Source organism: Barbus barbus (assembly GCF_936440315.1).
Source record: "Barbus barbus genome assembly, chromosome: 9".
In the NCBI taxonomy this organism is placed as follows: Eukaryota; Metazoa; Chordata; class Actinopteri; order Cypriniformes; family Cyprinidae; genus Barbus; species Barbus barbus.
Genome location: NC_136737.1, coordinates 17,128,639 through 17,144,169, shown reverse-complemented (window position 1 = coordinate 17,144,169; position 15,531 = coordinate 17,128,639). Strand labels below are relative to the sequence as shown.

General features: G+C 39.1%; 2 protein-coding genes across 3 annotated transcripts; one reads left to right on the top strand and one right to left on the bottom strand.

The window, feature by feature from the left end:
- The first annotated feature begins 105 nt into the window (after window positions 1-105).
- LOC306875399 (antithrombin-III-like) lies at window positions 106-7,468 on the top strand. Of its 2 annotated transcripts, none has more exons than XM_079425916.1 (8): window positions 106-244; window positions 724-1,084; window positions 1,164-1,379; window positions 1,457-1,594; window positions 5,358-5,576; window positions 5,663-5,837; window positions 6,143-6,207; window positions 6,321-7,468. In XM_079425916.1, exons 2-8 carry the CDS (start codon window positions 725-727, stop codon window positions 6,498-6,500), a joined length of 1,353 nt encoding a protein of 450 aa, XP_079282042.1. In that variant the 5' UTR covers window positions 106-244; window position 724; the 3' UTR covers window positions 6,501-7,468. The 2 variants fall into 2 exon arrangements, with proteins under 2 accessions (XP_079282042.1, XP_079282041.1); XM_079425915.1 differs by having other exon boundaries at window positions 107-244; window positions 720-1,084.
- On the bottom strand, window positions 7,445-15,319 carry LOC306875398 (zinc finger and BTB domain-containing protein 37-like). The gene is made up of 4 exons (XM_079425914.1): window positions 15,236-15,319; window positions 12,291-13,264; window positions 11,756-11,855; window positions 7,445-11,493 (listed from the first exon to the last, which is right to left on the bottom strand). Exons 2-4 carry the CDS (start codon window positions 13,232-13,234, stop codon window positions 10,972-10,974), a joined length of 1,566 nt encoding a protein of 521 aa, XP_079282040.1. The 5' UTR covers window positions 13,235-13,264; window positions 15,236-15,319; the 3' UTR covers window positions 7,445-10,971.
- Window positions 15,320-15,531: the final 212 nt, after the last annotated feature.

Below are 15,531 nucleotides of genomic sequence, written 5' to 3'. Positions count from 1 at the left end.
ACAGAAATAGTTGTTTTTAACAATGTTTTGAACCGATTCCACATTATTAGTCACATTTGCTTTGCTTGTGGTTAACCTTACAAAACCAATCAATAGCTCAAAGGTTGTCCTGAGTAAACTTTTGTCTCTTCAGTCTTAAGGGCACTGACCTGACCACAGAACAGTGTTTTGTTCACTTTGCTGCTTGCTTTAGTACAACATAGCTCCAAAACTGGTGTTTAACAAGGAAATACAACAACGTCAGGTACGTGAAAAATGTTTAAATGCATTGAACATCCTGATCAAGAAAGAGCAGTTGAGTTGTACGAAGCGGTTTGGTGATTCACAGGGTTAAAATTGTACTTTTCACCTCAATTATACAATTGCGAAATAGAATTCAGATAAAATATTAATTTGTGACTAGCAGTGTATGGTTAATGAAGTAAAAAATGTCGACTCAGTAAACAATTGGCTCAGCTATGGTAATTTAAACTTCCAATGGTTTTATTTCATCGTAACCACTGTGGATTTTACAGTGAAAGCTGTTTTTCATATTTCATTGTAGAAAAGTGCTATGGAAAAAAAGTTTGCTCCTTGCTTAAGTCTAATTAAAGTACAAATTTTACAAAAATTCTTCCCAATTCGCTATAGAAATTGTATTGCATGATTCCATGACTTGTTTGACCACCAGAATTTGCACTGAACTGCTTTTCCTGGGCTGGTTTCCCATTCCACCTTAGGTAGGATGAAATTGTTGGCATGTACGTGGGCTTTGTGGGTACTCGCCCTCTGTTCGGTCCAGGCAGCCAAAGATATCTGCAGCGCGAAGCCCAAAGATCTACCTTTGGAGCCAATGTGCATCTACCGCAGCCCGGATCCTGAAACACTACCAACTGAAAAACCTGAAAAGATCCCAGCTGGCACCAACCCTCGAGTGTGGGAATTGTCCAAAGCCAACAGCCGCTTCGCCCTCTCATTTTTCAAGCAGCTTGTTGAGGGAAAGTCCAACGATGAAAACATCTTTCTGTCGCCAATTAGTATCTCAACAGCTTTCGCCATGACGAAGCTAGGGGCTTGTAACACCACACTGGAGCAACTCATGAAAGTAAGGTTAAGTAATTGTAACTCCAAATAAAGATCGATCAGTCGAGCAGGTCAACAACTTCTCTATTCTTCACATGTAGGTGTTTCACTTTGATACAATAAAGGAGAAGACATCAGACCAGGTCCATTTCTTCTTCGCCAAGCTGAACTGTCGACTATATCGCAAAAAGCACGAGACAACAGAATTGATCTCCGCAAACCGTTTGTTTGGAGACAAATCTATGCTTTTTAATGAGTCCTACCAGCACATCAGTGAGATGGTCTATGGAGCCAAGTTGCTGCCTCTTGATTTTAAGGTTACATTAGCATTGTGTCTAAATGTAGGTCATCTGATCCTTGACCCTGTACTAAACATTCAAGTTTCATCCTCCAGGAGAAACATGAAGTTTCAAGGATGACGATAAATGAATGGATAGCCAACAAGACTGAGAACCGAATAAAAGACACCCTGCCAGAAGGTTCAATAGACTCCAACACCATATTAGTCTTGGTGAACACAATCTACTTCAAAGTAAGTGAGGATGCAAAGAGATACTTGTAATAAAGATGCAATTTTTGTGGTCTCCACCATCCAGCAGAGTTTGGCTACAACACCAATTAAACACACCTGCTAACTAAAAACAGAAAACTTTGGCCGTTCATTTACACAACTGAAACTTTAAAAAAAAAACGGCTTTCAAAGTGCACGTTTTTTAAAACAATGTCATTAACATCTTCATGTAAACTACAAAACATGAATTTGTAAATATGCTGAAGTCATACACACATATTACTTGTTCAGTCTATAGAAATGCATATGTGTGCAAGCGTAGTGTGAGCCATCGCCAGCTACTGGCCTGGCATGGCATGCATAATACAGAGCTATTAGTCATTTTTGCAGATCTGTATGAATGAGCAACGTTCAGACAACACTGACATCTGTGCAAAATGTTTCAAAATCGCAAAGGAAAAACTTTTGCCTTTTTAGCACATTGTGGTATAAATGTACCTTTGAACCTTAGCACTATCACCACCTTCAATCATTTGGCAAAAAAAAAACTACCAGTCTAGCTTACTGTGTCCTCTTCTAGTTATCTTTGACAATTCCAGCTCTTAAGAAACTAGTCCAGCTCATAAAAGCAACAAGCAATAATAAGCACAGTGAGAGAATTACCATCAAAATAAAACAGCTAATTTAAGTAAAATCCAAATTCTCTTCACAAATAACTGCATCATCACAAAATTGGTGTGTACACTTCAGCAGAATATGGTGACGCCCCACAAACACACACCACACCCCACCCCACACGCCACCTACCACAATACCAGCAAAACTGAATGTAAGCACTTTATAAAATTAGTAGTGGTATAATTGTACACAAAAATTAAAACCATACACATTCCAACACAATCTCAATAGGCAGATTTGAAGGAATTAGTTCTTCAGAAATGTTTTATTTAGATGTTGATTGCCAAGTTACGAATCCCAGACAGCATGCAGATGCCAGTTTTGGCAAAGATATGGCACAGTGAGCACTGGCTAATGTGGCTGTGAGCCTAAAGTGGCCCACATATGATGCCACAAATGTGACCCAGTTAACCTAAAACGTATCTAGGCCAGTTTTGGCAAATATACGGCACAGTCGGTATTGGCTAATCAGTGTGTAAGCCTAACTTGTACCACACTTGTACCCATATATTATAAAACAGAAGAAGGCCACTTCTGGTTTGGATGTAACACTTGACACTGGCTAATTGAAATAGAAGTTTAAAATTGTAAATATGGCCTAATAGAATTTAGCTACTTTTAGTAGGATGCAACACAGTTAACTGATGCAAGGTGATCTGAATATGAGTATTAGGAAGGCTACATACCCAGCAATTTATTTTTTGAAACATCCTTTCAATGGCAGTTTTTTATATGTGTACTGTGCAACATAAAAACAGTTCACAATAATGATTGCTCTTACTGTCACGGATTCTGTTAATTTGGACTTTGTTTTACTTTTGAACCGTTTCCCTTGACGTGGCGATTGTATTATTCTGTTCAGGTGTGCCTAGTTAATTATCCTTGTTTGATCTGAGTACTTAAGGTTTTGTACGTTCATTTTCAGTTTGTCTGGTCTTACGTCTACATGTCTTAAATGTTGCTGTGCTTCACTGTGTTTGGATTTACCCTTGTTAGATTAAAGACATATGATATATAACCTTTCATCTTCGTCATGCGCTCTTTAACAAAGCGTATCTGTGACACTTACTGATTTACTGTGTAGGTTAAGTCTGAGAGAGAAGCATTTAGGTTCAAACTTGTGAAGAACTGTTTTTAAAATATTGGATTGTAACTTTGAATATTTATCTGTGACATTGAATTGCTGCTTGTGCAAAACTTGGGTCGGGATGATTTTACCAAGTAAAACACGTTTCTGGAACTTATTTGAACATTTAGGGAGGACATTTTTAAATTTCTCTTTACAAGAATTTGAGTATTGTTGAGTATTGTTATTGATGCAGAACTCACTTAAGGCTTAGTCTTGCCCAGATAATGAATAGTGATTGTTTATTTAGTTCATTATTAGCTAAAATGTGGCTGTACCCACATTAGGGCCAGTTTTGGTTTATTTGGTTGGCTTACGTGCGGCAATGCTAAGGCTTAAGCCCACTGCACACTGAGTCTGAAATTTTCGCACGTGGACCACCCAAATGCCATCATTCTACACAGTATGTGGGCCAGAGCAAGGTTTTGGGTCTAGGCCGGATCTGGGCCAGAATTAAAATCAATATTGGCCAGATTGGGCCAGTTCTGGATTATTTTATTTATTTTCTTGGCTGATATGCGGCCTTCTTTTGGCTTGCTTGTGGCCCAAATTTGGCTAACAGGAGTAAACTGCCCAAGTGCCATCATTCTTCACAGTATGTTGGCCAGAGCAAGGTGTTGGATCTGGGCCAGAATTAAAAACAATGTGGCCCAGATTTGGGCCAGTTCTGCTTTATTTGGTTTATTCATGGCTGACATTGGGCCTTCCTTTGGCTTGCTTGTGGCCCACATTTGGCAAACAGGAGCGAACCGCCCAAGTGCCATCATTCTTCACAGTATGTGAGCCGGAGCAAGGTGTTGGAGCTGGGCCATATCTGGGCCAGAATTAAAAACAATAGCTGTTTTTCCACTGTCGGGCCAGAAGCTCCGCTGCGCTTCACTAAAACCCCTCCTTTACACGCCTCTCTGGAACAACATCATGCAATTAAATCCAAAAGCATCAATGTTTTGCAATAATAAGTGATACATTGATCATAACAAATTAATTTATCAGGTATTAAAAATTAGTCACACAGAAAGAAAGAGGACACATAGTCGAGTATGTTTCTGTTTATTTGTAGTCATAGTATACATCACATTTAGAAAGAATGATAATTTCTATATTCTTTCCATCAAAAATACGACCCCTTTTGGCCGACAGTGGAAACGCGGCTATTGTGTCCCAGATTTGGGCCAGTTCTGCTTTATTTGGTTTATTCACGGCTGACACTGGGGCTTCCTTTGGCTTGCTTGTGGCTCAAATTTGGCAAATAGGGGCCAAATTTGCATACGCTCAGATTTGATCTTAGAGTGTGTATGCTTAAATCCACGCCAAAGCTCATTTGTAAATACTGCATTTGTCTCAAACTCAATTCCTGGAGGGCCACAGCTCTGCACAGTTTAGCTTCAACCATAAGCACCTTCAAGCACACCTGATCCTGATAATCAAGGTCTTCAGGATTACTAGAAACTTTCAATCAAATGTATGTTGGACTGGTTGGAGCTAAACTCTGCAGAGCTGTGGCCCTCCAGGAATTGAATTTGAGACCACTGAAATACTGCCTTTGACATGGAAAAGTGCTTAGCATCACGTCAGGGTCTGAGCAGATGTACACACTTTTCTTGTTGGAGGTTTTTGAATATGTAAGCTCTTCTTGCGCGCTAGTTCAAGATCATTTTCGATTCATAGATTTCACATCTGAAAGAGAGGCGTAAGTGCGTTTTCTGTGCCATCATTCCATGCGGTATTTGGGCCAGATGAAAGTGTCAGGTGTGGGTCTGATCTGGGCCACAGGAATTTTGCTATCTGGGATTGCTTTTAAATAAAAATATATTTAAAAGTTTTGTTCATTCTATTCGTGTACAGTAGAAGACCTTGACAAATTGTTCAGGATCACTAGAAACTTATGGGCAAGTTTGTTGGAGCTAAACTCTGGAAAGTGGCAGGACTAGACTTTCCTGACTTGTGAACTCTGTAACAAGCCTGGTTTTTGTGTTTCAGGGTCAATGGAAACACAAGTTTGATAAGCAAAATGTCATGAAGTCAGACTTTTACGTCAGCGCAACATATAAGTGTCCAGTCCCCATGATGTACCAAGAGAGGAAATTTAAGTATGCCAAAATCGATGACGACAAGGTGAAGATCCTTGAATTGCCCTACAATGGTGCTGACATCACAATGGTGCTCATATTACCTACTGAAGGTACAACCCTGCCGGAAGTAAGTTGATTATAAACAATAGACAAAAAGTTCTCCTCAAAGATCTTCTCCTCTAGTCCTACCTAACAAAACTGCATCCAATTAAGGTAGTGGAAAACATGAACCTTAAGAAACTCGAGGGTTGGTTACATGCCATGAAAGAGACCACAGTGGCCGTGCAGGTTCCTCGTTTCCGTATCGAAGACAACTTTAGCCTCAAAGAGCAGCTGATGAAAATGGGCCTTGAAGATCTTTTTAGTCCAGAAAACGCTAGTCTCCCAGGTATGCAATTAGTTTGATTGTAGAACTTGTTGCTACTGTTTTGCCTTTAAAATATTCAAAGGTATAGTTCACCTAAAAAACATGTGGTCATCATTTACTCAGCATTATGTTGTTCCAAACTTGTAGGACTTTTTCTTCTGTAGAACATAAAAGCTTCATATGACTAGGAATGTAGAGCAAAACTTGTATGGGATCTTGGCTTTATTGCTATGAAATTTTGCTGTATGGATTTGTGTTCATGGTTGGGGTAAAATCTTGAGTTTAGATGAATCTACACAATATTTTCACATGTTGTGTTGCACTAGGGATGGTTGCCGATGATGGGCCCAACTTGTACATCTCCAATGCCTACCATAAGGCCTTCCTTGAGGTAAAATACATTCAATATTGTTTGCAAACTCATGTTTTTATATTTAGCTTAACTGCATAGTAAGACAGATCAAACTATTTTTTAGCCAATGGTCTGGTTCTCCAATTTTTCAGGTGAATGAAGAAGGTAGCGAAGCTACTGCCGCCACAGCGGTAGTTGCTACCGGACGTTCCTTAAACATCTACCGGGAGAATTTTGTGGCCGATCAGCCCTTCCTTCTGCTGATCCGTGAGTCCAGCATCAACGCCTTGATCTTCACCGGCCGAGTTGCAAATCCTTGTGGGAGCAGCTAATATGGATTGGATATGGATCCCGCACTATGAGGACAGCTATTGATTGTCCTCATTTTAATCTTGACAAGGCGGCCTTGTTTCTTCATTATTGCTTAATAATGATGGTTAAATTTGTCATAATATGTTGTTTTTATCAGTCCACCAAGCAAGCACTGGAAACGAACACATCAAAAGGAGCAATGAGGATTTACAAATGTAAGAAATAAAAGCAATATGTACAGGCACAGAACAAGGATAAAACAGGTTTATTTTTTCATATTAGAAATTTGGGTTTAGCAATATCACACAATCTGGGTTTACATAATTATACATTTAAAGAACATAATTAAAAATCCTTCACAGTTACACTTAAAGTGCTTTGTTTCTATTTAGAAGAATGGACTTGACACACTGCCAGTGAGGGAAAAAAAACCATAGTGGTTATTGTGAAAATAGCATTCACATTATTAATGCTTAATCTTTCTGATTCCTGTACCATTTTAAATGTGAAATGTCTCAAATGTTAAGTAATTATAAACTGATTAATTTCAAATAAGTAATTATACTTAATCACCTACGAATATAATTTCAATTTTTTTTTAAACATTTACTTTTTCAATAAATATACTGGTTTGCTATTAAAATTAGAGTAACTGATTTCTAAGATAATTCTTATGTTTTGGATTTTGGACATGTTTTAATAAAATACCTATTATATTTTGTTTTATTTCATGGTTATGTAAAATAAAATATTTCTAAAGTATGATTTAAATTAAAGTGATTAACATAAGACACATGGAAAGAACTTTACAGACTATATTGCTTTTTGCAAGATAAAACAATATAGCGAGACAAATCGTAAAGGTCAATATTTTGGCTTCTCTTGGTGCAAATTTAGATGCCTGGAAATGTCTTTATGATTGGCCGTTACAAAAGACAAAGACAACATGCAAATAAACTATTTCTACTGAGGGTCAGTAGAAAAACAATGTCTTGTTTCCTTGTACAAAGACTCTTTTGAGGTAAGAAAACAACTGACAACTTTTTTGACAAAGCATCACGTTTGCTTGCTTATTCAGACAGTGTTGAAATATATACGTCGGTTATTTGCATTGAAGTGTCCTCTTCTGAAATTTGTTGCTTGTACAAAATATTTGCTCCAGAGTGACAAGACTGAACAAACTCTGAAGATATGGCTCAGTGTTGTCATTCGGTCTTCCAAAAAGACTACTAAGAGACATGCACTGTATCACTTTTCACAAGCTAGACCATGAAAAACAAACAAACAAAACAAAACAAGGTAAATGTAATCACTGAAACCAATTTTATCACGTTTGCCAATATGTATAATTGCCTTGAAAAGTTGAGGATACAAATTTTTGTTGTGAAAATCAATTGGGTATCAGTTTCACAACATTTTAAAAGATCTTGTGTTCATTATGGTGTGTTATAATTCTGCACCACTTTATCTGAAAGTAATTTTGAAATTGGAAATGGGGTGAAATATTGCTTCAAAAGTAGTTCCGTTCCATTTGAAACTACATATTCTGTAACACTGTTAAGATTAGACATCATTTGGTTAGAAATTACTTGTTCAGTCAATACCATTAAACTGCAGTAGATGTATTGTCATACAGAAACATTAAATATTACAGCCTAATATACACACTGTAGCAACACATTTATCCTCCGCCATGTTACTTAAAGCTTAAAAACAAATACAAAAGCCAAACATAATATTTGAATGAATACTATTGTTTAAAATAAAAACAGAACAGGCAGGTTAGTCAACCATCAATGTTTTGAAGGTCAATGCACAAAGGGAAAACATGCTGAAAGTTATCATTAGCCCTAAAACCCAAATTAATATGATTAAATTTAGACTGCTAAAATGTGCAGTACAATAACTGGAATGACTGATTACAGATATATATCCCTTGTTATTAAATTGCAGTTAATTCATTCACATAGAGATAATTTAAGTCACTATCACCCTTCTATGATTGGCGTGCACAAAACAGGCCCATGCCCCAAATCTAAATTTCAACTTAAAGGCAAAGTCCATAAAACAAACATCTTTTCTTGATATATTATAACATATTAGATTATGATTATGTTGTTTACAGACAAAATTATTTGCCCTTCTCTATTATCATGAGGTTGCATTTTGACAAATAAAAGCAATATTAACATGCTCTTCTATTTACCTGGGTTCTGCGCTGTACAACAAACGTGAAATTATACAGTTTCAGGATTGTATTTCACTGCGACTGCTTCTGAGGCATGGGTATTTACATTGAGACGAAAAGTTCATATGTATGTCAGTTTTTTTGCTGCACTTGTGAAATATGTCGACCCAAGTTACCCAGAGCTAGAATTCCCAAGTAAGAAAATCTGCTTGGTACAAACCAAAAAAGGTAAACACAAAAAGTAAACAGTGAGTTCCTGATATTTATAAGAAGTGTTTACCTGCTGACCTGTGTTCACAGATGTGAGAAATGGTAAAAGTAAGTTCTAATCTGTGTTTATATGAAGTGAGGTGCACAAAATCCATATTGGAAACATCAGTAGCTGATTTTTATATGCATCAACCCTTTCTTAAAAAAATCAGTCACAACCAAGTGTGATTCACAGCCTTATAAAAATGATAACAGCTTTACTTTCACTTAAAACTCCTTTGCTTTTGTTGATCATTCTAGAAACTGTCTCTGAATAGTTATTACAAGTATAAATGTCTAAATATGCATAAGTGACATGTATATAGATACAAATACTCTAAAAACAAAAAAAAACACCCCCACCTATTCTTTAAGTGCCTGATGTAATCTCTTTTTTCCTTTTCGCCCTTCGAAATCTTAAGGGTTTAAGATCTTCCACAATAAATTTCAATTCCTTTGGTTACTGAAAGCTTCAGTAAATTCACGTCATAGCACCAGCTGGAAACATCTGTTCATAAGCCAAGTGTAAAGGCACTTGACCCCAAGGTTAAAGTGCCTTCCATCAGATGAAGGGAAATCTTACACTCAAAGTCATTCCGTGGCATTTCGGCATTTCCCAGTCATCACAGACATACGGTTTCTGTTTTCCTAAACAATATCGACGACCAAGTCCTTGTTTTGGTTCGTCTCTGCCTTAGAATCATTTCTTGACACAAAATCGGAAGAAGGTTATGTTCTCTGAGGGACACCTTTCCCCCTGCTCAAACACATTCTTACAAACAAAATATCACCAGACCAGTAAAATAATTTGGCGAGACTTGCGAATCTCAACGAGCGACTTAAAACGTATGAAAAGAAATAAACACTGAACATAAAATTCGGCTGAGTGCATCCACGCATCTGCGTGCGATAGATCGGTATTGCGTATTGATGTGAGAGAGAGGTAACTGAGCGGTCTATTGTAGCTTATCTGAGGATTTCCTGTATTTTATATCACTGTATCGCCAACATTCAGCAGCTGAGTTGTTGAGTTCGGAGATGTATGAAGGCCTTAACCGGAATTAAATGTGAAATAAATACACATGTCACTGCTATACTCTACCTTCCTCTTTTCACCAGCGTGCCTATATCACAGTATTTCCACCAACAATAAAAGTAAAATAATATGACGTGACTGTTTCTTGTTACAAACCCAAAGTTCTATAACTACAATTTCCTTGCGTTGAGGCTAATTGTGAGCAATGCATTTCGGTTCTATGGCAGGCTGGATCAGCACTTAACACAAAACAAAAAATAAATCAAGAATCTGATGTTAGGTCAGACCTGAGGGTCCCTAATAAAAAAACTGAACCCGTTTTCCTAAGCTTGCCATGGCTGGGGAGTGCGAAGTCTAACCCCAGGTTAATTTATCAAGATTGTCTCAAGGCGAAGTAGCGAAGAACTACGATGTTCTCTCATTTTATAACTCATCTTCTGGCACAGAGAAGTTTGGCAATTTCGATGCAATTTGACCAAATCATAGCTAGAGCTTCTCTTTTAGTTTATCCTGAAAGATCTGTAGTAGTACAAAAATATAAAAAAATGTAACATATAAAAAACAGGAAAGACTAAAAACAAAAAAAGAAAACAAAAATCACTGCATCCAGTGGTGTGTGAGGTTGTTGGAGTGTGGCTTGTCTTCATATATTGATGTCCTGTTCAGTTTGTATGGTGAAGGTAGATGCGGTTTAAAGCGGAAATACCATTTATAAATCCCTAGAGAATATTATTCCTACCAATTGTTATTATTCCTACTAATTCCTTGCATCTTTGTTATCACTGGAAAAAATAGAGGTTCTCTGTCCTAGTAGGACGCAGAAGACTCTCCCTTATTTTATCCAGCCTTATTTTTGACAGCAGCCGAGAGAACCTCCTGATCACTCATCTCCTTCCAACTTGCAATTTCAGTGTGGATGGTGGGAGACAAGGGACAGAGGGAACTTTCAAGAGAAGGTCGTGTTGGACCCCGCTGTCCTGTGTCTCCCTAAACTTGTAACATTTTCCTTCAAAGCCTTTCAGTCGGGCCCAGTGGTGGATACCGAAGGTTGGACCCCTTCTCCAAAGGACGAGCCGGCACCTCCCCCTCCACCACTGCCCTCGGCATCCTCCTGGGAGGGCGACTCATCTTCGTTTTGGCCTCCACGGGAGGTGACCGTGGTGGTCTCGGGCGAGGCACTGTGGGACACCTCCTGTGGGGCACAGCCTGGATGATTCTTGCGGAAGTGCTGGTTGAGGATTGCCTGGAACGGGAAGCTCTTGCCGCAGACGTGGCAATGGAAGGGCTTGTTTCCTGTGTGCTTACGGATGTGGTACTCGAGTTGGTCCTTGCGGGTGTACTTCTTCCCGCAGATTCGGCAAACGAAGGGGGTAATGCCCATGTGCAGGCGCATGTGGCGATCTAGGCTACCCTTTTGGTTGAAGGATTTGCAGCAGTAAATGCAGGTGAGACGGGGGTTGTAGCGGAACCACCGGTCACCTACCTGTTCTCGTAGGTACTCCTCGTATCCCCCCATGTCAAACACGGCTTGTTCTTCTCCCTGATAAGGGAAAGGTGAGAGGTTATGGTTTGTTTTCATGATTCCCACTCCTTTTCCAAATTGAAATGCACTCTAAGTTAGGCACACCACCTGTTCTGAGTATCACGCAACTGCAGGCACTTTAAAGCTTCTTATTTGTTCGGTAAGGTGTGCTGATATTCCTTTGAAACTACTTAAACTATGTTCAGAGATCATAAAAAGTTAAACCAAGGCTTGTAAGTGTATAGGGCCGAGTCTTGATCAAGGTTTAAGGTTGCCCTACCTGTGAGGTGGGGTGTCTCTGATCGTCAACTCTTCCTGGAGACTCACTCTTGGCTCTCTGGCGATCAGCCATCACAACCACACTTCCTGTTGGACTAAACCTGAAAGAAAACAGTATGGGTTCAATCTTTTACAGGAAACTTGTCGGCAGAAGAAAATGGGTTAGTGGGGTAAATGCAGCACATCTTAAAGTATCACACATGGATTTTCCAAACCGTATAATCAACATGAAATTAAATTTGCAACTACATCCAATATACATCCAATTCAAAGTAGAATGGGATACTTATTCAACATGGTATCATCCAGTACTGATTTGATAATGTAAATGGTTAAAGGGGAGGGGTTGAAAAGTAAGAAGGCTTGGTGACATTAGCTGAAATAGATACTTGTTTCTGATGCGGAGAAAGGCATTACATTTCAATAAAAGTCCATTAAAACAACTGAATAATAATGAACTGAAAAATTGTGCAATAAGACTAAGATTTTGCTTTCATTTTGACAGTGCACATGAACTTCAGAAAGATTTTACATACCTCTCTGTTTCACTGAAGCTACTGGACGGCTGGGAGCTTTTCCCACCTCTTCCTCCTTCCTGCACCAGTGTGCTACGTCCTGAGGTGTCAATCATCACTGTCGGCCCCTCCTCGGCCCCACTGCCCTCCTCCGCCGATGCCTGGGTCTCTGCCCCCATCCACTCATCCATCCTTTCCGTCTTAATCCGAAACCCATCCACCATCCGCACGTTCTCCTCTCCACCTCTCTCTATCTCAGTCCCTGTCTCGACATACCACTGCCCGGCTCGGTTAATACGGAGAATGGGCTCTTTCCCAGTTCCCACCTCCTCCGAGGCAATGCCACTGTGCTCTACTATCTGGGGGCTCATGGATTCCCCAGGGGGACTGATCTCTCTGACTTCCCTCACGTCACGAATGTTGATCACCCCAGTGTTGCTAATCAATCGGGAACTGGTATGTCTGGGACTTAGGGAGCGGGACCCACCTAGCCCAGTCCCACCTCTTCCTGACTCAATGATTTGGTTGGCGGTCCTGTGGGCCCCATTCCCAAGCTCCTCTTCCACATCTGACAAACTGATTTTAAAGTGGATTCCCTCTAAAATCTGGGTGCAACGGTCAATAATGTGCTGCATCTGAAGGAAGCTGGCAGCCGTCAGGTAGCTGATGATATCGGCGAGCTGCAGGCACAAGCGTCCCGTGTAGCAAAATGAAAGGAGCTGTTCGAACACGGTTGGGTTGCGGATCACTGATATGGACACGGTGCTCATCTCGCTCAGTGACATGTGGTCCCTGAAGTAGGGGGAGCTGGCGGCGAGGACCACCTTGTGGGCACGAAAACTGTGGCCCTGAACATTGACCACGATGTCACATAGACGGCCCTGTATTCGCAACTGGTTCAGATGCGACAGGACGGAGTTGCTGAAGTCCGGAATATCAAGTTGGATGCTTCCTGCTCGTTCCATGCGGGCTGCCTATTGCGCTGCTTTTCAAAGCTGCTGACAAAAAAACAAGAGAAGAAGTTTAGGACTGTTACAGTGGGACTTTCTGAGCATGTCAGCAATAAAAAAACCACACAACAACACAGCATTATTAGCAAACAATGTTAAATATATTTTTAAAAACCCAAATACTTCCTGCTATCCCAAATTTAAACACAGCAACAACAATAAGTAAACCATTCGTAGGCTGTTTCCCACAGAAAGTGTAAACACTGTCACTCTGTGGTGTGACTTTGGGGTGGGACTAGCGATTATCGTCAATTTGATTTCAAAGATACTTTTATATATATATATATATATATATATATATATATATATATATATATATATATATATATGATTAATCAGTAAACAGCACTAGTAAAAAAAATATTTTATATTATATAAATATTTTCCCAGTTGATTGATTGCATTAAAGTAGTTCAACTGAGCTAGACAATGACATCACTGAATTCAATAATGAAATGCCTTTAACTGAAAATTGAGTGTTTAATTTTATATTATACATTACTGACACTCTATCCTCCAATTTGATACTGTTAAGTGCTTTGACTGTATCTGTATTGTTAAAAGCGCTATATAAATAAAGGTGACTTGGCTTGACTTGACTTGGGACTATCTGTTCAGCCAACCAATGGCTAACAGGGGGAGTTTTCTGAAACCTGTTTTAAAAAACAATAATTAGCTGCATTCCGATTCACAGGGTCTCTACTTGGCGTTCAGTGCACCTTACACACTCAGCAGGGGATAGAAGTTCACTACACCTGACAAGATTTGGTCATTTGGAACACTGTCACAGTGTCACAGACTCAGGTAGGTATTTTAGAAAAAAAACATACTTTTAAATATATAAATGTATACAATATCTAAATACAGTATTATGTATTCAAATTAACACTTTGTGTTTAAATGTTTAAAATGAAAATGTGATGTCTTCTCTGTAATCACATTTCACGTTACACGCTCCAAAACAGCATAAAAAGCACTTTTTTTTCATTACCCCGAATAAAAAATTAAATCACATTTCTTTTACCTAAATTTTTTCTGTGTCCAAAATCCCATCCTATCAGCGCATGTACTGAATTTGATAAATAGACTAGTAGGACCAACATTCTTGGTACCTATAGCGCTTACATGTGGAAAGAGCCACCCGGCTCATCATTTTTATTTTTATTTTTATTTGTCAGCTTTTCTGAATCTGACAGCTCCTCAGCTTAATAGGTCTTATGGGACAGAAAAGTTTCCAGACTGCACACCTCACAATGTCAGCAGATGCAATCTGTCAATTTGGATATTCTGCGCCTGCCGTTTCATTATTACTGCATATTTGGCCACAATGTTCAGGTGACATGTTATATGACAATGCATAAATTCGAGGTGGTACAAAATGGCTTGCAGGTAAATTCTCCTCTTCAACTTCCTGTGAGGTCATATGCCGATGTACACTTGTTTTCTAAGCAGTTTGCAGTGCAAACACTTAATTCAGGGGTGTCAAACTCAGTTCCTGGAGGGCCACAGCCCTGCACAGTTTAGATGCAACCCTAATTAAACACACCTGATCCAACTAACCACTGGCTTAATTACTTAAAGTGGCCAAATTTCCTGACATCCACTTTGCACGATGTGATTGGGCAATTTAAACATAACATACCCATTAATTTGCATAAATCACACACTTTATCTATAAGAATGGACACTGTTTTTTGTAACACTTTACATTACAATGTAACAAGTTGAAAAGCTACAGAGCTAAATGATGGATAGCTAAATTAATGGGTTAACAAAAGCAATTACAACAACCTAATTACAAGCTATTTCAATATTTTTTATTATTAACATTCAAAATAACATTAAGTTACGTAATTACATAGTAGCATGGCAATAATGACAATGTAATGTAAAGTATGACCCAATTTTCTTTAAGAAAAGTTAGATTTGTAGTGAGATGCAAATTGTTTACCTCACCTTTTTAATAACAGGCACAAAAATCGCTCCACTGTATTTTTCGACACACTTGCACTTCTTTATGGCTACAAACCACAGCTGTTAGAGAGCAAAGTTGACATTTTTTCATTGCATAGGTCAGTAGGATTGATTCGCAGTGTTACTTTGTCTCTCTCTGTTTTCGACATAGTATCAGCCGACGGCGCAGGACAGCAGTAGCCGGCGGCGTGGCACCTCAGTTCGGTTCCAGTAACACACTGCAGCGCGGTGATACGATGAAGCCTAGCCGAAAAACACGCACACACCCCGGCGCAGAG